Here is a 23,656-nt window from a genome sequence, read left to right as displayed (position 1 = left end):
TCATATGGAGCTATTGTTAGTGATGGTTAAGCACATGGTGACCAGCAATCTCTCCCCTTCTTACCATCTGCCTTTGGCACATGTTGGAAGGATTTGCAGGTTAATACTCAACTTGTTTTCACTGCGTTATGAATGCACCTTCAATGCCCTGATATGAACCCACAGCTCTAGCTCTGAAGCAGGGATTGACAGAGTACCACATCACTATAAGAGCTCTGCTGGAAGTTGAGACAGTATGAAGGAACTTGCATCATTTCAAAATATATGGGTAATGATACCCCTCAGAACCTATGCAAAATATGAATTAATAACAATCTTTAAAAACTGAGTGCAAAGAGAAATGACCAATTTCTATGTTTATCAGAGAAGTGGGCCTCATTGGCCTGGCCTACACACACATTTGTTCGACCTGAACCCAACCAGCAAAAATTAGTATCATCTCTCACCCTCTGTCCACATACTTTGCTACACATTAACACTCAATCAGTTTCTATACACATTGTGTGACCTTTTATTACAACAATCTGCCAGTGTAAAAGGTCATGTACTTGTGTAGGTATCTTGCCTTGCTGCACATAGCTTTGCACGTGACCTTAACATCCACAAAAGCAAACCATTAAGCAACTCAGCTCAGCTACGGAATTGACAACTTGACAACCACCAACCGTGAGATTTCCAAATTCTGTTTAGAACAACACAAACTATGGAGGCAGCAGTCATTTAGTGCTGCAGATTACAAACCCAGCAGCTTCTCAGTCCTATCTCAGGGTGGTGCACCAAGACAGATCATCTGCTCAATTCATAAGTCAAAACCAGTTGACACATTCAACAAAGGCAACAGTCTCTGGGTAAAGCCCGTAAACAGCTAAGATCAGTAAAATATTTTATCAACAATCATTTTGAGGATTGCATTTCTTTTTGAAAAGCAGTCAGAGTGAGAGAATCGAATACCGCATTGCAATTTCACAAGGTTTGGACAGGAGACACAAAACAAGGGAAATGCAAGGAGCCTCATCTTAGATTTGCATTTTCTGGTCCTACCTGGGATAATTGAGACTGTATCTTTTTCCCAAGACACAACGCTAACATACTCCTGCACCGAAGGAGGAATGAGGCACTTGAAGACAGCCACGCTTCCACGCATTGACCTTTGATCCTCCACCCTTACGGTGTAGGGTTCCCTGAAAACTAGGAAAACACAAAGCATGTAAATATGGTGAATGAAACTGTTTGAATGCGAAAGCAACATGTTCACAAGCTGTTCTGGACACTCTGGGACCTGATTAGAACCATTTAACTGTAATCCTCAAGCTGAAGATGGTTCCTCATCTGGTGAGACCCTGAAACATAAGAACACGAGGTTTAAAAAGGAGAAAATGAGCATTCACATAGCACCTTTCACAACCTCAAGACACCTCAAAGCAGTACATATATACTGGATTACTTTTCAAATGTAATACTCCCTAACAGGACATAAGAAATGCAGCAGCCATCTTGCACACAGCAAGCTTCCACAATGTGATAGTGACCACATAATCTGTGTGGAATGACAGTAATTGTGGAATAAATGGTGACTCGGACAAAGGAGACCTTTCACCTTATTTTCAAAAATGAATATCTTACAGGTCTTTTCCCCAGGGTACTTGAGTCCAAAACTAGAAGACATAGATTTAAGGTGTGAGGGGAAAAATTTAAAAGGGACCTACTGGGCAACTTTTTCACATGGTGGGTAGTGTGTATATGGAACAAACTGCCAGAGCAAGTGTTAGAAGCAGGTACGATTACAACATTTAAAAGAAATCTGACATTTGGCACGTGAGGGAGTATGGAGGAGATTCATGAAGTTGATTCTGGAGTTGAGGGGGTTGGCTTCTGAGGAGAGATTGAGTAGAATGTATCTATACTCATTGGAATTTAGAAAAATGAGGGGGGAATCTTACAGAAACATATGCAATTATGAAAGGATTGGATGAGATGGAAGCAGGAAGGTTGTTTTCACTGGCAGGTGAAACTCGAACTAGAGGGCATAGCCTCAAAATGAAGGGGGAGCAGATTCAGGACTGAGTTGAGGAGGAAGTTCTTCACCCAAAGGGTTGTGAATCTTGGAATTCCCTGCCCAGTGAAGCAGTTGAGGCTATCTCATTGAATGTTTTTAAGGCAAGGGTAGGTAGATTTTTTTGAACAGTAAAGGAACTAAGAGTTTATGGTGAACGGGTGGGTAGGTGGAGCTGACTCCACGAAAAGCTCAGCTATGATCTTATTGAATAACAGAGTAGTCTCAACGGGCCAGATGGCTGACTCCTGCTCATATTTCTTATGTTTTTATGACCGGTTCATGGATCAGAAAGATTTAGAGGGATATGGACCAAACACAGGCAATAGTTCAGTTTTGGAAACTTGGTCAGCATGGACAAGTTGGGCCAGAAGGCCTGTTTCTATGCCCTATGGCATTCCACCCCAGAGAGTAAACAGCATCCCGGTTTAACATGTCTCTCGATGGAAAACATCACAAGACTAGCCAGAGAATCAGACCATGATTTTGTTCTCAAGTTACTGGAGTAGGACTTAAACCCATGACTGGTGGCTTAAAAACAAGAGTGCTCACCATGGGCATAACAAGGAGTAAACTATATGGCCGTCTAAACTTACTCTGCATTCAACAATATCATGGCTGACATTCTAAATCAATCTCAACTCCCCAACCTAGTCCCTTTGTGCCCATAATTCCCTTAATCTCAGTTGTGAATATATTCATTGGCTGATCACCCACAGCTCTCCATAAAAGAGAATTCGTAATGTTCTAATGAAGAAATTCCTCCTCATCTCAGTCATCATTTTATCCTTTCTTTTGTGTTTAATAACAGAGGTCTGGGAAACTATGGCTCAAAAGCTCTTCCAGTTAATCATGTCCACTGTTAGTCAGAATGTTTCAAGAATCTGTCAAGATGTCCATGGCTCGATAATCAAATTGTCTTCAAATCATTTCAAGATCCTTAACAATACTGTAGCCATGCAATGCCCCCTTTCCGATGGGATAAGACTCTGACCCAAATGGTGCCTATTACTGCAACAGCACTTTGTTAAGTCAATATTGCTGCAAAGAGATTTCATTGGTTCACTGATGTGATTACAGTGAACAGTAGCTGTGGCTACTCTGTTTGATATTGCCACATATAGTGAAACTGGGATCCTTTGAGGGAAACCCTCCCAAATGGTTTTGGGTGTATACACAACAGAGCTAATGATCCCATTTTGATTCAAGGGTTCACTGGCAACCACAGGTCACTCAGAATGGACACATGCATTTTGCATTAGGAGAATGCTGTCCATCTGAATTGTGCCTTTCTGCTCCCTGAAAACAGCATCCCTTGGTCCACAATTTCTATATTTTCTCCAATAGCAAAAGAAACACAGTGCATTCATTCAACCCTTCTAACTTACTCTGCCATTTAATTAAATTATGCTGATTTTTGTATCGTAACTCCAATTAAACACCTTGATTTTGTGATCAGTTATGTAATGGCTGTTACGGTGCAGTGATAGTATCCGAGCCAATGGGTCTGTGTTCAAGTTCCCACCTGGTCTAGAGGTTTGTAACAATATCTCTGAACAGGTTGATTCAATAACATCTGTATCTAGCCTACAAACTGGATTAATCTCATTTTTGAAACTGTCTTTGACTCTAGCCTCAATAGCTTTTGAGGAAGGAAAGTGTAGAGCTCCACTCACTTTGTGTGACATTTTTTTCCTGACTTCACCCTAAATATCCCTTACCTTGTTTCTTGAGTTATTTGTTTTCTACGGGGCAGTGTTATTCTGTAATTTCCATCAATACTTCCAGAGTGATCACCAGCTCATCTTTCCAACATATTATAACAAACAGGGTCTTCCTTACTTCCTCAGGATCAATGTTCGACAACAACGGGTAACCTAGTTCAATAAAACATGGCAACGCCCACTCACAAAGAATCAGTGGTGCTAGGGATTCAGATGCATGATCACCTGAATTGATTTGGTCAGTTTGGGAGATCAGAAATCCCAGCAACCAGTGTGTATCCCAAATCTAGGGTCACTGACTGAGAGGACTTTAACAGCAACATTAGGTTCAGACTCAATGCCAAGAGGTCTGATTGGGTCAGTTATCCAAACATGTACATCAAGAATACACAATTAGTTACATCATTGAAGAAGTTGTAACAGACTACTTATAACAGATGTTCAAGATAATTAGAATCAATACAATTTCTGAAAGAGAAATCATGTTTTAGAAATCTATTGGAGCACTTTGAGAATGTAATACCTGTAGTGGATAAAAGGGAACCAGTGGATATACTGTTCTTAGGTTTCCTGAAATTTGATAATCTACCACAACAAAAGTTATTTTGATAATAAATGGTTGTTGTATTGGGACTAGTATATTAGCATGGCTAGCAGATAGGTTGGATAATGGAAGCAAAATGCAATAAGTGCATGTCAAGGAGATTAGTGCTGGGACATCAGCATTTATATAAACCATTGGGATAAAGAGACTAAAGATATAATTGCTGATGACACAATATAGATCAGAAAGCAAATTGTGTAAAGACATAAGGATGTAACAAAGGGATATACATCATTTATGTGAGTGAGCAAAGATCTCTGAAATGAAGTATACTGTGGAAAATCGTCCATTTTGACAGGCAAAATAAAAAAAATTCAGAGGAACCGGAGTGTCATAATGCGTGAGTTATGAAAGGTTAGCCCATAAGGATAGCAAGTAATGAGGAAAGCTAACAAAATTATATCATTTGTCTCAAGGGGTATGAATACAGAAATAAGGAGTTTATGCTTCAGTTACACAGGGCACTGGCAAGACTGTACTGGAGTATTACATTCAATAATGGTCACCTTACTTCAGGAAGGATGTAAATGTATTGGAAGTAGTTAAGTGAAGGTTTAGATTAGATTACTTACAGTGTGGAAACAGGCCCTTCGGCCCAACAAGTCCACACCGACCCACCGAAGCGCAACCCACCCATACCCCTACATGTACCCCTTTTTACCTAGCACTACGGGCAATTTAGCACAGCCAATTCACCTGACCTGCACATCTTTGGACTGTGGGAGGAAACCAGAGCACCCGGAGGAAACCCACGCAGACACGGGGAGAATGTGCAAACTCCACACAGTCAGTCGCCTGAGGCGGGAATTGAACCCGGGTCTCTGGCGCTGTGAGGCAGCAGTGCTAACCACTGTGCCACCGTGCCGCCCACACAATGTTTAATAGATTAATACCTGGAATGAGTGGGCAATCTTTTGAAGAAAGGATGGAGGTGGCTAACAGAACATGTCAAGATGTCACTGTGTATAAAAAGAGTATACATTAGGTCAATTTAAGGCTGAGATAGACAGACAGATTTTAGATCGGGCAAAGAAATCAAAGGTTATGGGGAAAGACTGGAAAGAGTAGGTGAGGATTATCAGGTTATCCATGATCTCTCTCATTGAATTTCAGAGCAGACTCGATGGGCTGAATGGCCTGCGTCTGCTTCTATGTCTTACAGTCTTCTGACTCCAGCATTAACAACAGCAGGGTAGAGGTGCATTAAATAGAAAACACTGCAGTCAAATTGGCTCTAGCCATTTTTGTTTGTCTTGATATCATTCAAATGCAAAGGAGCCATTTATATTGAATGATATGACATCTGTGTTCATACTAAAATAGGCATTGCACATATAATGTTTCCATAATGTAGAACAATGGTTTGTTAGAAATGAGGCAGCACGGGTGAAGGAAGCTGTTGCTCTGGAAGCTTATGTTTTATTGCGGGTTAACTGAGGTTGGACTAGTTGGGAATATATCCAGGTAGACCAGATCAGGCATACCTAAAAAAGCCTCCCCACCATTGATTGTAACCATGGAGATATCGACAGGTAGATGGATATTTAAAAGCTAACGATAACAGGGTAGAGAGGAGAAGAGGTCTTGTAAGGGAGTAAGGTAATTGAACAGATCATCATGACAAGATTTATCAGTCTCAGGAGTAGAAATCTTATCCACATATCATCCTGACAGAAATAATTTTGGAGCAGGTCTTTTAAAAGTTGTAATGTGACAAAATTAAAATAACATTTCTCTTCTCCCTCCCAGTGCCTTGATGAAGGAATATCAGGTTGTGCATTTTGTTGGCTTCATCAGGGAAATGGAACATTTCGTATCAGCTTTTTTAACAATTTCTTCAACATTACCTCAGTGGGGACACATTGTATCCAAGCAGTTTGATCACATTTCCTGGAAATGCTTTTAAAATTTTCTGTTTTTAAAATTATATTCTGTGATAAGCTACCATTTCTCTTTCACAAAACGACCAGCCAGACAGAGTTGCTGACTGAAATGTCCAGCTGAAATATCCATCTTCCCCTCACCCCATTCCCCTTTCACCATCCTCATCTTTTCCTCAGTGGATCACATAGAGGAGAGACAGCATCATCATAAAACCATTGAAGTTGGTTAAGGCCACCAATAGAGATATAGCAAGTTCAGGTAGAGTCATTGAGCTGTACAGCACAAAAACAGACCCTTCGGTCGAATTCGTCCATGCCAATCAGATATCCTAAATTAATCTAGTTCCATGTGCTAGCACTTGGCCTATATCCCTCTAAACCCTTCATATTCATATACCCATCCAGATGCATTTTAAATGTTGCCATTGCACCAGCCTCGACCACTTCCTCTGGCAGCTCATTCCATACATCCACCATCCTCTGCATGAAAACTTTGCACCTTAAGTCCCTTTTAAATCTTTCCCCTCTCACCCTAAACCTATGCCCTCTAGTTTTGTACTGCCCCATTCTGGGGAAAAAGATCTTGTCTATTTACCCTATCTGTGCACTTCATGATTTTGTAAACCTCTATAAGGTCACACCTCAGCCTCCGACGCTCCAGGGAAAACAACCCCAGTTTATTCAGCCTCTCCCTTAGCTCAAATCCTCCAACCCTGGCAACATCCTTGTAAATCTTTTCTGAACCCTTTCAAGTTTCACAACATCCTTCCTATAGCAGGGAGACCAGAATTGCATGCAATATTTCAAAAGTAGCCAGCCCACTGTCCCGTACTGCCACAACATGACTGCCCAACCATCAGTCTGACACATTCATAGAATCGCTACAGTGTGGAAGTAGGCCATACCGACCCTTCAAAGAGCACCCTACTCAGATCCACACCCCATCACCCTATAACTCTGTAGCTTTCATGGCCAACCCACCTACGCTGCACATCTTTGGACTGTGGGAGGAGACCCACACAGACACAGGGAGAACATGCAGACTCCACACAGACATTGGCATGAGGTTGGAATCAAACCCAGCTCCTGTTGTTGTGAGGCAGCAGTGCTAGCCACTGTGTCACCCACTTTTGCACTCAGAATTTCACAACAGAAAACAGCACTTGCCTTGAGACCAGATGTACAATGGAGACCTGTGAATAGATCACCTATTTACCATTCATCTCTGTAAAATACATTATGCAGCAAGAGAAATTCTTAATGACACTTTAGTTTACTTCAAACTGGCTGCAGAAGGAGAGATGATATACCTGTCTACATTAATATGTCTTAGGTCACTAATGCCTCCTCAGAAACAATGGAGAAAGAGATTTATAATCACATTAAACATTATCAATAATATGGTAGTCACTAACCTCATATTACACTGGGACTTACAAACCTATTGTAGGATTTCAAATAATTCCATCATTATATTCATTATAATCACATTATTCCACCATATCATCACAATTGACTCTCACTTTTCAATGTCCCTTCAGCACTATTTTTAATATTTTATGGAGAATAAAGTATACATTTGAGAGTGAATAATAAAATGATCATTTAATCAAGAGGTTAACATGGACAGCCATAAATCCAATTGGTAATTATGGTTCACAAGGCCACATGACTTCCTCAAATAAAGGGCAGCTTTACAACACTACTACCCAGACATAATTCGTCAACTTTTCCTTCACAAGTTGTTTTGGTGAAGGTGCATCAAATGGAGGACCATCACTGCTGGATAATTGAGCCCCCCGAAGCGCTCTGATAAGAAATAGTTAATCTGAAACATGAGCATTCTCCTCAGCCCTTCCCTGATGGGCTGATGGTTTTCCAAGCTTTTGTTCAGTTATTCTACCTGTAAGAACATGTTCCTGGGCACCTTAAAGGTGAGGGAACAAATCACAGCAGTCAGCATTATATTCACAAGATGAATTAATGCTTTGTTTTGGAGATAAAGAGGGAAGTAGTTTTCATCCATCTTGGCAAACACAGGACGAAGCAATGTATAAAGATTCCTCCCAAACTCAAACAAGGAGAGCACATGTTACTGTACAAACCCAAGGCCTAATCCTGTATTCTGACCTAAGCCTCCAATCCCGCGAATCTGAAAGGCTCACCTGCTTTGACTCGGATATTTGGGCTCCTGATCTTGCCAGCTACATTTTCCGCTGTGCAGAAGTAGTCATTGTCATGGATAAAGCTATTAAACCCGGATGGCGAGAAGGGATAGAGCTGCAGCGTGCCGTTAAGGTGAACGTGGCGAATATTGGGCACGTCGTAGATGTCGTCTTTCGTGGCAAGGTACCAGCGGAGGATGGTGCCAGGGGTCCCGGCAGCCGGGCACGGCAACACCGTGCCCACTGAGCTGGAGAAGATCACCTGCTGCAGTGAGTCATTTACAAAGTACAAGCTTGTCCTGGGATCCTCACTGTATGCTGGTGGGAGGGGGAAAAGAGGAGATGGAAACGCAGTTAGTTTGGCACAGAGTTAAATTTCACACCTTAATCTTTCATCATGACTTTGAAGAGGAACGCAAAAGTTACAACATATCATAGAGTGTTAATCGTGCTAACAATCAAGATTCATCATAACTGCAATCTGATCCATATTTCTGGAACATCCTCCAACTGTACCACCCTGTGAGATACCTACACACCTCCAGTTTCTGCCCATTGCTGATTTCCAATCTCCCCGCCAGTGGTACACATACCTGCATTGTCTCCAGATTCTTTAAAACAAAGCATGGCTTGTCAAAGCATGAGTCAAGACCTCAAACATTGTCACCCGCTGAGATTTTGGGGTTGCAAGCTCTGAGGTACCAAGAGGATTGGAGGATAGCAAATGTGGTTCCCCTGTTCAAAAAGGGTAGTAGAGACAACGCTGGTAATTACAGACCAGTGAGTCTCACTTCAGTTGTTGGTAAAATGTTGGAAAAGGTTATAAGAGATAGGATTTATAACCATCTAGAAAAGAATAATCTGGTAAGGGACAGTCAGCACGGTTTTGTGAAGGGTAGGTCATGCCTAATGAATCTTATTGAGTTTTTTGACAAAGTGACCAAACAGGTAAATGAGAGTAAACCGGTTGATGTGGTGCATATGGATTTCAGCAAGGCGTTCGATAAGGTTCCCCACAGTAGGCTATTATACAAAATGCGGAGGAATGGGATTGTGGGAGATATAGCAGTTTGGATCAGTAATTGGCTTGCTGAAAGAAAACAGAGGGTTGTAGTTGACGGAACATGTTCATCTTGGTGTCCAGTTACTAGCAGAGTACCACAAGGGTCAGTGTTAGGTCCACTGCTGTTTGTCATTTTTATAAATAACCTGGATGAGGGCATAGAAGGGTGGGTTAGCAAATTTGCGGACGACACTAAGGTAGGTGGAGTTTTGGATAGTGATGAAGGATGTAGTAGGTTGCAGAGAGACATAGATAGGATGCAGAGCTGGGCTGAGAGGTGGCAAATGGAGTTTAATGCGGACAAGTGTGAGGTGATACACTTTGGACAGAGTAATCGGAATGCAAAGTACTGGGCTAATGGTAGGATTCTAGGGAGTGCGGATGAGCAGAGGGATCTCAGTGTCCATGTACACAGATCCCTGAAAATTGCCACCCAGATTGACCAGGTTGTTAAGAAGGCATACAGTGTTTTTGGCCTTTATTAATAGAGGGATCGAGTTCCGGAACAATGACGTTATGCTGCAGCTGTGCAAAGCTCTGGTGCGGCCACACTTGGAGTATTGTGGACAGTTCTGGTGACCGCATTATAAGAAGGATGTGGAAGCTTTGGAGAGGGTGCAGAGGAGATTTACTAGGATGTTGCCTGGTATGGAGGGAATGTCTTACGAGGAAAGGCTGAGGGCCTTGAGGCTGTTCTCGCTAGAGAGAAGAAGGTTGAGAAGTGACTTAATAGAGACATACAAGATAATCAGAGGGTTAGATAGGGTGGACAGCGAGAGCCTTTTCCCAAGTATCGGGACGGCAAACACGAGGGGACACAGCTTTAAAGTGAGGGGAGATAGATATAAGACAGATGTCAGAGGTAGTTTCTTTACTCAGAGAGTAGTAAGGATATGGAATGCATTGTCTGCAATGGTAGTAGGTTCGCCAAGTTTAAGTTCATTTAAGTCGTCATTGGACAGGCATATGGATGTAAATGGAATAGTGTAGATGGATGAGCTTCAGATTAGTGGTATTCCTGATGAAGGGCTTTTGCCCGAAACGTCGATTTCACTGCCCTTCGGATGCTGCCTGAACTGTTGTGCTCTTCCAGCACCACTGATCCAGAATCTGGTTTCCAGCATCTGCAGTCATTGTTTTTACCTTCAGATTAGTAAGACAGGGCAGCACAACATCGAGGGCCGAAAGGCCTGTACTGCGCTGTAATGTTCTATGTTCTAACCCTATCCATATAACTCTGCATTTCCTACGGCGAGCCTCAACATCCCTGGGCAATTCAGCATGGCCAATCCACCCTAATCTGCACATCTTTAAACTGTGGGAGGAACTCCACACAGACAACTGCCTTGAGGGTGGAATTGAACCTGGGACCCTGGCGCTGTGAGGCAATGGTGCTAACCACTGTGCCACCCAATAACTAGAGAAGCTGTGCAGAGGTCCTTCTAAGTCAGTGCTGTAATTGGCAATGTATAAACTTTTCACGATACTCATTGAGTATATGTGACAATAAAACCTCATCTATTCTATTCTATTCTATTCTATTCTATAAATATATTATAATCACTGAGTAATACAAGTGCCAGAAGCCTGATAATTACTTGGGATCCCTCGGCCCAATTGGATTTAGTTACCTCAGTTCAGATCATAGCACTGAATTTGGGATAGTTCTGCTTTACACTACCTTGCAACATACAAGGCCAGCAACTTTAGAAAGACAATAGAAAATATAACATTGTATTTCATGCCAGTTCATAAAGCACTGGGTTTCCCAACTCTGGCTGGTTCTAGAGCTGGAGGTCTCATCATACGATCTCAATTAATCCATCCACCACTCGTCACCTAGCACCTCACTGCACATCACATTCCCACAACAATCAGAAAGCCAATGTTGTAATAAAACAAAGAACTGCAGATCCTGAAGATCTGAAACAAAAACAGAAATTGCTGGAGAAACTCAGCAAGTCTGGCAGCATCCATGGAGAGAAAGAGTTATCATTTCAAATCCAGTGAACCTTCACCAGAACTGATACCATATTTTTATCACTAGCAGGAGAAGGCTGACATGGAATATTTTTGTGTTGTGTTTTAATACTCTGATGTTATTGCTCCAGGGATTTAGTCACCGCAATAACTTGAGATTTAAGGTTTAATTGCTTCAGACTCCAGGACATTCCTACAGGAATTGGTGACTCAAAGATTGACTTTAGTTGTAGTAGAAACAGATTGAGGAAAGAAAAATGGAATCAACTCTTCCCATTCCTCACCTTCCAGAGTAAAAGATTAAAGTTTGCACAATGAAAAATGAGCAATAATTCTCAGTGAGTTTAATTTGCGAAGGGCTTGCATTTTGCTTTCCAGGGACTTCAATCTTGCCGCTGCTTATTTCAATATATCACCTGATGGAGTGGATGAAGGGTCACAGCTGGCATTGACTCCAATTATTGTGACTGCCCGTCAAAGAGAAATGTTATATTTTCAAAGCTTTCTCTATGATTGGTCTCGCTTCCCTACGGTGGTCCCTCTCACAGATTTGGGATTTCATTCTGTTCAGAATTCGGGATCTGTAAATGTTCCTTTCGGCAGCAGGGAGCGGTGGGGGCGATTGTTTAGGGGACCTAACTTGGGGCTGACGGTATGCTCAAAGTGCCATCCCCTGATCCTTCTTCTTTCTCTCCCTTTCACTTGTCCCACGTGGGCAGGAAAAGAAAAGCAAACACTGGATTTTCATCTGGTTTTGGGGACCATATGAAACTCCCCACTGAAGAAAGGAAGACAGTGATGTTAGTTAATGACTAATTAATGTTTCTAGGTCCATGAGTTCAAGTCTCACCAAAGCTGAATGAATTTCGATTCAATTAATAAAGTCTGGAATGAAGCGCTGGTCTCAATAGTAGTGATCGTGAAAAGATCAGCAATTGATCACAAAAACCCATCTACCTTTGCCACGTGTAGGACATCTGCTATAGCCAAGTTCCAGCTTTGGGCGGTATGGTAGCTCAGTGGTCAGCACTGTTGCCTCACAGTATCAAGGGCTTGGGTTCGATCCCAGCCTCGGGTGATAATCTGTTTGCAAATTCTCCCTGTGTCTGCATGGGTTACCTCCCACAGTCCAAAAATGCGCAAGCTAGGTGGATTGGCCATGGTGAATTGCCCATTTTGTCCATGGATTAACCATGGTAAGTGCAGGAATGGGGTGAGGCTAGGTGGGATGCTGTTTGGAGGGTCAGTGTGGATATGCTGGGCCAAATGGCCTGCTTCCCCACTGTAGGATTTTATGTGGCCTAAATGTGAGCCACAGCAACATGTATGACTCTTGCCTTCCCTTCAAAATAGCCAAGCCAGTCAGTTCAAGGGCCATTAATGATGTATAACTAAGGATGATCTTGCCAGTCATATCCATGTCCCAGGAAAGAACAATGTTAAAAAATTAATTGAATCATTCTAACACCACCATACAACTGGCCTAATTGGTCCAAAGGTGAACCCAGTGACCATTTGGCAACATCAATTGCCTCCAGGAATTGAGAGCTGCCCGCGTTTTGTATGTAGCAAAAACAGGTGGCGGCCATGTTGGTGGTGGCCATGTTGGAGGCTGCTATTGCCTTATCAAGGTGAACAGACAGCTCCGTGGGAAAGGCAGCGGTGTCCAGCAAGATGGAAGTGAGCATACACTTTAGGTACAGGATTCAAAGCAGTACCGGTTGGCCTTTCTAATGTCCGATATTACACAAGTTCAAAGGATTTGGTGTCTGCATAATGGACCTGGCAACTAGGCGCCAATGTGCAGATTGTTTGGGTTTGACAGAGTAAGCTTTAAAAGTAGTATTTGTTACCAGGCAGGGTCAGAAATTGCTGGAGAAGCTCAGCAGGCCTGGTAGCATGTGTGGAGAGAAATCAGAGTTAACGTTTTGGGTCCAGTAGCCCTTCTTCAAAATTGCAGGTACCATAACATGGTCCTTATGAAACTTACAGTGCTACTAATTACTGGTGAGTGGGTCTCCTGTCTTCTCCCCCACTGACCCTTTGAAAGTTTAAAACTATCCCAGAAACATAGGGATCCTGAGATGACTTCGCAACACTTACATTGGTCCCAGACCTTGCTGCTCTTTGAAAGAGGTACAGTTATCTATCAGAAAACACCCTGCAGGCCTCAATGTCATTATCCACAATTGTAACAAAAACCACTGACACTGTCAGCTGTGAAAATGAAGTCAGTCTCAGACAGGTTCAGGCGTAACTTCTCTCCTGCATTAAAATCATTTCTACATTTAAAAAAAGACATGGAATTGTTGCTGTCTTTAACAGCCTCAGGACATCTGAAAACACACCACAGCATGAAGATAAAACAGAAAGGGCTGGAGTATCCCAACAGGGCTGTCAGCATCTCTGTGAGAGTTAACAGTTCAACACCAATGACTTCTTCAGAACTTGGACTTCAGTAAGGTGTTTGACAAGGTTCTTCATTGGAAACTGGTGAGCAAGGTTAGACCACATGGAATACAGGGAGAACTAGCCACTTGGATACTGAACCGGCTCAAAGGTAGATGACAGAGGGTAGTGGTGGAGGATTGCCTTTCAGACTGGAGGCCTGTGACCAGCGGAGTTCCACAAGGATCAGTGCTGAATCTACTGCTTTGTCATTTATATAAATTACTTGGATGTGAATATAGGAGGTCTGGTTAGTAAATTTGCAGATGATACCAAAATTGGAGGTGGACAGCAAAGATGGTTACCTCAGAGTACAACGGGACCTTGATCAGATGGGCCAATGGGCTGAGGAATGGCAGATGGAATTTAATTTAGATAAATGTGAGGTTCTGCATTTTGGAACGATAAATCAGGGTAGGACTTATATACTTAATGGTAAGGTTCTAGGGAGTGTTGCAGAACAAAGAGACTTTGGAGTGCAGGTTCATAGTTCTTTGAAACTGGTGTCACAGGTGGCTAGGATAGGGAAGAAGGTGTTTGGTATGCTTTCCTTTATTAGTCAAAGTACAGAGTATAGGAGTTGGGAGGTCATGTTGCAGTGTAAGGACATTAGTTGGGCCACTTTTGGAATGGTATGTGCAATTCTGGTCTCCCTGCTATAGGAAGGATGTTGTGAAACTTGAAAGGGTTCAGAAAAGATATACAAGGATGTTGCCAGGGTTGGAGGGTTTAAGCCAAAGGGAGAGGCTGAACAGGCTGGAGCTGTTTTCCCTGGAGCATCGGAGACTGAGATGTGACCTTATAGAGGTTTATAAAATCATGAGGGGCACAGATAGGGTGAATAGACAAGGTCTGTTTCCCGGGGTGGGGGAATCCAAAACCAGAGGGGCATAGGTTTAAGGTGAGAGAGGAAAGATTTAAAAGGGACCTAAGGGGCAACTTTTTCACACAGAGGGTGGTATGTGTGTGTGGAATGAGCTGCCAGAGGAAATGGAGGAGGTTGGTACAATGACAACTGTTAAAAGGTATCTGGATGGGGATATGAATAGGAAGGGTTTGGAAGAATATGGGACAAAAGTTGGCAAATAGCACTCAATTTATTTAGGATATCTGGTCGGCATGGACAAGTTGGATGAAAGGGTTTGTTTCTGTGCTGTACAGATCTATGATTGTATGACTCTATAACTAGAGTGTAGTCACTCTTCTAACAGTGGTAGCTATAAGATATTATCATGCAGGAGCAGAAAAAGGCCATTCAGCCCATCATGTCTGCTCTGTCATTCAGTGAGGTCATGGCTGTTCAGAAAACTCTCAACTCAATTCCTGCTTCACTAGGAGAAAGTGAGGACTGCAGGTGCTGGAGACCAGAGTTGAAAAATGTGGTGCTGGAAAAACACAGCAAGCTAGGCAGCATCCGAGGAGCAGGAGAATCGACGTTTCGGGCATAAACCCTTCTTCAGGAATGAGGCTGGTATGCCATGCAGGCTGAGATTAAGGGTAGCTCCTCGGATGCTGCCTGGCCTGCTGTGTTTTTCTAGCACCACATTTTTCAACTCTGGTCTCCAGCATCTGCAGTCCTCACTTTCTCTGAGTTGATGTCAACTCTACTGCGAATCCTCTTTCAAGGATGCCTACCTTGAAGAAGCTCTCCTCCTCCCTCTACAAGGATCTCAGTGAGTCCCTCTCTCACTGCACCCTCCAGGTTATCTCCTCTGCCCTGAAGCTCTTCAGCCACGTCCTGAATAACTCCCCCTCCCACTCCGCCAAGGACATGCAGGTCCTTGGCCTCCTCCATCGGCAGATCCTGACCACATGACACCTGGAGGAAGAGCGCCTCATCTTCCGCCTAGGAACCCTCCAACCACACGGGATGAATGTAGATTTCTCCAGCTTCCTCATTTCCCCTCCCCCCACCTTATCTCAGTCCCAAACCCGGATTCAGCACCACCCTCTTGACCTGCAATCTTCTTCCCGACCTCTCCACCCCCACCCCTTCTCCAGCCTATCACCCTCACCCTCACCTCCTTCCACCTATCGTATTCCCAGCGCCCCTCCCCCAAATTCCCTCCACCCTACCCTTTATCTCAGCCCGCTTAGCACACCAGCCTCATTCCTGAAGAATGGCTTATGCCCGAAACGTCGATTCTCTTGCTCCTCGGATGCTGCCTGGCCTGCTGTGTTTTTCCAGCACCACATTTTTCAATTCCTGCTTCACCCTCATTAATCTTCATTCCCTGTCTGATTAAAAATATGTCAATCTCAGACTTGAACACACTTAATGACCCTGCCAACTTGCACACAGCAAGCACCCCTAAGTAGAAGTAGAAGTCATTGGTGATTGGTTGATGAGTAAGTATCAGCCTGGATAAATCAGTTCCAATGAAGAGTTACTGGACTCGCAACATTAACTCTGCTTTCTTCCCATTGATGCTGCCAGACCTGCTGAGTTTCTCCAGCAATTTCTATTTTTGTTGTGACTTGAGATATATCCCTCCCTCTAATTTTAATAGTGCCACAGAGTCTTCCCTATCCACTCTATAGTCTAACACCTCCAAAATGGCAGCATCTCTCCGTATTGTACTGGATGGTCAGGATAGATTACATTCTCATGTCCCTACAACAGGGTTTGGACCCACAGTATTCTGACTAGTTTTAAGAGCTGCATCACTAGATTATTAAGGACAACAGAGTTTACTCTTAATTCCTCCTTCCTGAAAGTAAACAAAACCTACAGTTGCCATTAAACCAGTTCAAAGTTTGCTTAAAATAGGGAGATGGCTGGAATACAAAGAACTGATATTGAAAATTGTGAGTGCAAACTGAAGCTTTAGCTGAATCACTGCACTGTGAAGAGATCTACAGACTTGCTGTGAGATTGGAGTGAAATTTGAAAGAGGAAATGAACTTTAAAAAGGACAATAGATACAATCTCCATGTGCACTTGCTGAAGCCTGAGTTAATATAGAAATGTACTGACATGCGAGTGTGATTTTATAATGTAATGTGGGTGGCATGTGTGGTGGGATGGGGTGGAGGAGGGGGTGCTGAAGATTAAATATCAGGGCTTTGAAGAAAAATGTACACGTGATTGTTTGAAGTATCAGTCACAATCAGACAGTAAATGTCTTATCCCTAGAAGTTTTTAAGCTACTTCTTCAATTCCCCACCAAGTCATCCTACATTTTACTCGGGGACATTTATACTCATGCTATAATGGACTCTTATCAATTTGCACACAAGTCTGCTGATGTGTATTCAGGTGAGTAGATGTGATAGTATTGAGAGTGATGAACGCCCCTCAGAAGTCACATGCTGCACCATCTAGTGGTCATTCTGATGAAACTCTGCCACTGGTGATTTTGGTAAACCTGAATGAATGTCAGATTGATTATATGGTACCCGTTCATCACTGCCCAAGTTTTTCAATTCCACACAAACAATTGTTTATTCAGAGTGCAGTGTCGTCTTCTTGCAGGACAAAGCAGCAGCCAGCCCATTCACCAGTGTTGTCACATAAACAGACGTGAAACTGTTTCAAGGAGGAATATTGGCTTGTCTTCAACTGGTGCCATTTAACTCCTTTCCCACTGGTTTTAAGAGCAGTGGTACTCAGTCCCTAGCTCTTATACCATGTATATCAGCCTGTTCCTGTGCTGTACTGTTCTAAGCTCTACCTTCTTTATAAAGAAGACAAGCAGGAGGCTGGAAGAACACAGCAAGCCAGGCAGCATCAGGAGGTGGAGGAGTCAACATTTTGGGTATAACCCTTCTTCAGGAATCTTCAGGTTAGACCCGTAACTTGTAACCTTTCACTGTACTCATGTGAGCACATGTGACAATAGAGCTAATTCAAACTCAATTCAATTCCATCTAGGTTTGAAAAAAGGGAGATCTTCTGGCACTGTGTCTTCCCAATCCCAGTGTTTTATCTCCAGTTCGAACATAGAACAGTACTGCACAGTACAGGCCCTTCAGCCCTCGATGTTGTGCCAGCCTTTTATCCTACTCTAAGATCAGACTAACCTACATATCCTTCATTGTACTATCATCCATTTGCCTATCCAAGTGTCGCTTAAATGTCCCTAATGTATCTGACTCTACTACCACCGCTGGCATTTCATGCACCCACCACTCTCTGTGTAAAGAACCTCCCTCTGACATCTCCCCTAAACCTTCCCCCAATCACCTAAAATTATGCCCCCTTGTGAAAGCCATTTCTGCCATGGGAAAAAGTCTCTGGCTATCTATGCCTCTTATCATCATGTACACCTCTATCAAGTCACCTCTCATCCTTCTTCGCTCCAATGAGAAAAGCCCAAACTCCCTCAACCTTTCTTCATAAGGCTCCAGTCCAGGCAGCATCCTGGTAAATCTCCTCCACATAAAGCTTCCACATCCTTCCTGTAATGAGATGACCAGAACTGAACACAATACAATTGACCTTGGGTTTTTTTTTTTGGTTCCTGCCATTGAAGTTTATATCTCATTGCAAAAATTCAAGCATCCTAACTGAGGAAGGCTGAATGGGAATACAAGTGGTTTTCTAACTTTCATAGACTTGTCTGCTGTTAAGCTAATGTCCCAGTTACTGGGCTGCAACCAGGGCTTGCGAATTCAAAGGCATGATTCAAAACGATGAACAGGGAAATTAGAGTCATAGACATTCACAGTAAAAGGCCATCTGGCTTGTGCCAGTCAAAAACAACCACCTAACTATTGTAATCACATTTTCCAGCACTGGATTTGTAGTCCTTATTCCTTCCCATCACGAGTGTATACCTAAATAGTTCTGAAATATTACGAGGATTTCTACCTTTATCCAGCCTTGCAGGCAACAAGTTCCAGATTCCCAACATCCACTTCTCCTTGGCTAGCTACTAAACAGATTGAAGTCAATCCCAGGAATTCCTTCTCACAGAGTGCTGTCAAGGCTGGGTCACTCAGGCTAAGATAGATTTTTAATTATTAAGGGAATCAAGGGTTATGGGGACAAGGCAGGAAAGTGGCATCAAGTATGATCAGATCAGCTGTGATTTCACTGAAATGGAGGAGCAGGATTGATGGGCCAAATGGCCAACTTCTGCTCCTACAACTTATAGCGTCACTGTGTCCATTGCATTTGTCTATACACCAATGATAAACCATTTTGTATAAAGCACTAGAGGGATGTGAGAGGCACTGTGTAAATTCCAGTCTTCCTTGTCTAACTTTAGCATAAAGGATGGGCAATGGTATTCATCTGCAATTTACATGGGCTGCTGTAATGTTTCCAAAACTGAGGCAATGAAACACATTGAAAGGTAATCTATCAGACAAAAATCTATAAGCTGAAGATGGCAAGCAAACCGTAAAGAGACTGAATTATGTCATTATAATGGCAATCAGTGTCACTTGGACTGAAATTCAGAGAGATTTGTTTTCTAACACAATCCCACACCATCCATTAGCTTTTGTTCTTCATTTACTATTAATTCCTCTAGGCCATGTTTGAAGATATAATCGTTTGTTACTACACAGGTATTCAGAAAGGGGTCCCTCAAGCACCGGGTTTCAGCAGAAGGGGGTTGTGAGGGGTTTTTCAAGTTAACAGTTTCTTACAGCCTTTTAGATTTCTGTGTGAGATAACTAAGAGGTGCATCAATCTATTTGTTTTTATGTGAATGCATTTTTTCCCTGCAATGCTGCTGCTGTTTCTCTTTGCTTATCCAACATTATCTGACAGGAATTAAGACAGATTATCTGAAGATGTATTCATTTTAGAAGGGACTTCTTGGAAGTGGGTGCCTATATTTGATAAAATGTTTGCAAATTGATGTGTTAAAGAGAAGACTGGTTAATCCTTTTTAAAAAATTACATTTCCTATTCTCAGTGCATTGACTGGAATTTGAACTAATATTTCAATTAACCTGCTGCACGAAAGGGCAAATTAGAACATCACAATTTCTTGACTATCTTTCATTGATTGGTAGCAGTTAGGGGAAGTTGGCAATCTCTGGGTAATCAGAACAAAGGTGTTTAAGAGGTGGGTTTACTGTCAATTTCCTGATGGAGGTTAATGCAGATGAACTAACTCAGAGAAGGTGGGAAGAAATCTTTCAAAAGACAGGTCTGTCAGAATCTGATGTGGCCTGCGCAGAGTTTGATGGGCACTGCTATCTCAATGCCAAAGGAATTTACTACTTCAGTTGGGACCAAGAGCTTTGAGAGCTTTCCTCTATACTTGTAGGAGGTGAAGGTGACAAAAATAATCATGTCCCTCAGAAATATCTCAAAGCCCTTACACACACACAACTACTCGTTTGGAGCAAGGCATTGCAATCCAGCTTAATGTTGCATCCATTACGCACACTGCATGATCCCACAAGATGAGTGTCTAGTTCCTATTGTTTTAGTGCAGTAGCTGGCAGGGGGTAAACAGTCAGCTGTAATGCTACAAAGTACAATTACACACACAGCAGACCAGAGTGTCCAACTGACATACTCCTTTATCTCATCAAAACAACAGAGAAATGGACACTGTTTATAAAACTTGATATGAGCGAGAAATTACCTCATGTCATTACAATGACATCGCCCTGAACAATTCCAATACTTTGAAAGGACATTAATATCAAATATTAAATGAATCTCCTGAGTCTTCTTGACAAAGAGGATATAAATTGTCCTTTTATGGGGCAAAATGTCACAGCCAAACAATAACAAATTAAACTCTAATGTGACATCATCTGTTATCCTAATAAACAAGACCCCTGGCCTTCTGAAACAAATGGACAAAGTTGTCAATCTGTTAGAATTCCCAGAACCCCACAATGGCAATGAGAATTCATTTATTCCATTCTTATAAGTTAGTGACCCAATGTATGGAGATAATAAATCTTACAGGAATGGAGTTATACATTAGAATTGCTGTTAATTTACACACACACACACACACACACACACACACACACACACACACACACACACACACACACACACACACACACACACACACACACACACACACACACACACACACACACACACACTTTCTAAACGTACTCCAGAATCATCAGATCTTTAGTGAAAATACTATTACAATCATGGCCCACATTCAAGCATTTTGTTATCTACAATCAACCAAAGAGAAGACCAGATTCAAGGCAAGTGAAAGACCTTGCCAGTGCCTATCCTAAGCATTTTCAAGTTAAATACAGAATCGACCTCCCCAAACCTTAGTACATAACATTGTTCCAGGTGGCACAGTGATTGTCACTGCTACCTCACAGCACCAAGGAGGTAGGTTCGATTCCAACCTTGAGTGACTGGCTTTGTGGAGTTTTCATGTTTCACACTGTGTCTTTGTGGGTTTGTCCAGATGCTCTGATTTCCACCCACAGTCCAAAGATGCGCAGGTTAGGTTGATTGGCCCTGCTAAATTACCCTGTAGTGCCCAGGGATGTGTAGGCCAGGTGGGTTAACATGGTAAATTTGGATTTTAAGGGATGTTCTTCAGAGAGTTAGTGTGGATTTGATGGGCTGAATGGCCTGCTTCCACACTGTGGGCATTCTGTGAACATCTATGACTGCAGCACTTCAAAAAGTGCTTCACCACAGCTCCCAACAAAGTTGTGTGTGATTGACAGAGGACATTGAAAGAGCTCTTCAGGGCATGGGGCATAATGTGAATAAACCACGCAGAAAACATCAGCCAAACCTGTGATGAAAATAGACTAGTCAACTGTTCAGGACATTTTATCACAAAACCTAAAACGTTTATCTCATTGGTAGGGACTCCTCAGTGTTTTCAGCAATTCCTGTTTTTTTTTCAGATTTCCAGATCTTTTTGGCAAAAGAGGGATTTTTCTTTCTCTCTTTGTTCCTCCATGAGACAGGAAGGACACTGACTGGGCAAGCACTTGTTGTTTCTTCCCAGTTCCCCTGGATCTGAATGGCTTGCTCGGCCTCACTCACAAACACCAAGGAGGCATTTCATCCCCTTACTCCTGACACACTACCTTAATATACCGTCAGGAAATATATAAATGCCAGATTCATCAGCTGTACCCACAAGGTAGAGCAAAACATCACCCGTTCACAGCGCAATGCCATCCAGGTTCTCAAAACCAATCTCAACATTGTCATCAAACCAGCGGGTAAAGGAGGAGCCATTGTCATTCAGAATAGAACAGATTACTGCAAGAAAGTGTACCGACAACTGTACAACCAGGAACACTACAGGCACCTACCAGCTGATCCGACCACACACCCGTGAATTAAACACACTGATCAGAACTTTAGATCCAGTCCTTCAGAGTTCCCTACCCACTCTCATCCCACGTACTTCTCGTGTAGGCGACTTCTACTGCCTTCCAAAGGTACACAAAACCAACACACCGGCATGTCCCATCATGTCAGGCAATGGAACCCTGTGTGAGAATCTCTCCGGCTATGTGGAATACATCTTGAAACCTATTGTACAGGGGATCTCCAGCTTCTGTCGCGACACTATGGATTTCTTACAGAAACTCAGCACCCACGGACCAGTCGAACCAGGAACATTCCTTGTCACCATGGACGTTTCCGCACTCTACACCAGCATCCCCCACAATCGTGGCAACAGCCTCGGTGCTCAACACCAACAACTGCCAGTCTCCAAACACCATCTTACATCTCATCCGCTTTATCCTTGATCATAACGTCTTCACCTTTGACAACCAGTTCTTCATCCAGACACATGGAACAGCCATGGGGACCAAATTTGCACCCCAAATGCCAACATTGTTATGCACAGGTTTGAACAAGACTTCTCCTCTATGCAAGATCTCCAACCAACATTATACACCAGGTACACTGATAAAACTACACAGTGACATCAACAAGTTTCATCCCAGCATCAAACTCACCATGGACTACTCTCGACTATCTGTCTCATTCTTGGACACCTGCATCTCCATCAAGGATGGGCACCTCAGCTCCACACTCTACCGCAAACCCACAGACAACCTCACAATGCTACACTTCTCCAGCTTCCACCCAAAACATATTAAAACAGCCATCCCCTATGGACAAGCCCTACGCGTACACCAGATCTGCTCAGATGAGGAGGAACGTGACGGACACCTGGAAGTACTCAGGGATGCCCTCACAAGAACTGGGTATGATGCCCAACTCATCATTTCCGACGTGCCACAGCAAGGAACCATAATGACCTCCTCAGGAGACAGACACGTGCTGCAACCGACAGGGTACCCTTCGTTGTTCAGTATTTCCCAGGAGCTGAAAAATTACGCCATGTTCTTCGTGACCTGCAACACATTATCAATGAGGATGAGCACCTCACCAAGACCTTCCCCACACCTCCACTACTCGCCTTTAAACAACCGCCAAACCTCAAACAGATCATTGTTCATAGCAAACTGCCCGGCTCTCAGGACAACTCCATACAACCCTGTCACAGTGGATGCTGCAAGACATGTCAGAGTGTGGACATAGATACCACCATTACACGTGGGGACACCTTCCACCTTGTACAGGTACTCACGTGACTCAGCCAACGTTGTCTATCTTATACGTTGCAGGCAGGGATGCCCGGAGGCATGATACATTGGGGAAACTGACCAAAGGCTACAACAACGGATGAATGGGCACCGCACAACAATCAACAGACAGGAGGATTCCCTCCCAGTTGGGGAACACTTCAGTGGTCCAGGACATTCAGCCTCGGACCTTCGGGTGACCATCCTCCAAGGTGGA

At 43.0% G+C, this 23,656-nt stretch overlaps 1 protein-coding gene across 1 annotated transcript in view; it reads right to left on the bottom strand.

Moving 5' to 3' along the window:
* The window catches only part of dscaml1 (Down syndrome cell adhesion molecule like 1), a 586,372-nt gene that overhangs the window by 532,140 nt on the left and 30,576 nt on the right, over positions 1-23,656 (bottom strand). Inside the window, exons 2-3 of the mRNA XM_043676579.2 lie at positions 8,430-8,747; positions 1,042-1,188 (exon numbers count right to left, since the gene is read on the bottom strand). Of these exons, the coding sequence (XP_043532514.1) occupies positions 1,042-1,188; positions 8,430-8,747 (465 nt within the window). The remainder of the gene's footprint in view (positions 1-1,041; positions 1,189-8,429; positions 8,748-23,656) is intronic.

This window comes from Chiloscyllium plagiosum, unplaced genomic scaffold, assembly GCF_037043375.1.
Source record: "Chiloscyllium plagiosum isolate Xiang-an unplaced genomic scaffold, Cpla_swu_hap1 HiC_scaffold_29, whole genome shotgun sequence".
In the NCBI taxonomy this organism is placed as follows: domain Eukaryota; kingdom Metazoa; phylum Chordata; class Chondrichthyes; order Orectolobiformes; family Hemiscylliidae; genus Chiloscyllium; species Chiloscyllium plagiosum.
The sequence above is the reverse complement of the archived record's forward strand: the minus strand, read 5'-3'. Positions and strand labels throughout refer to the sequence as shown.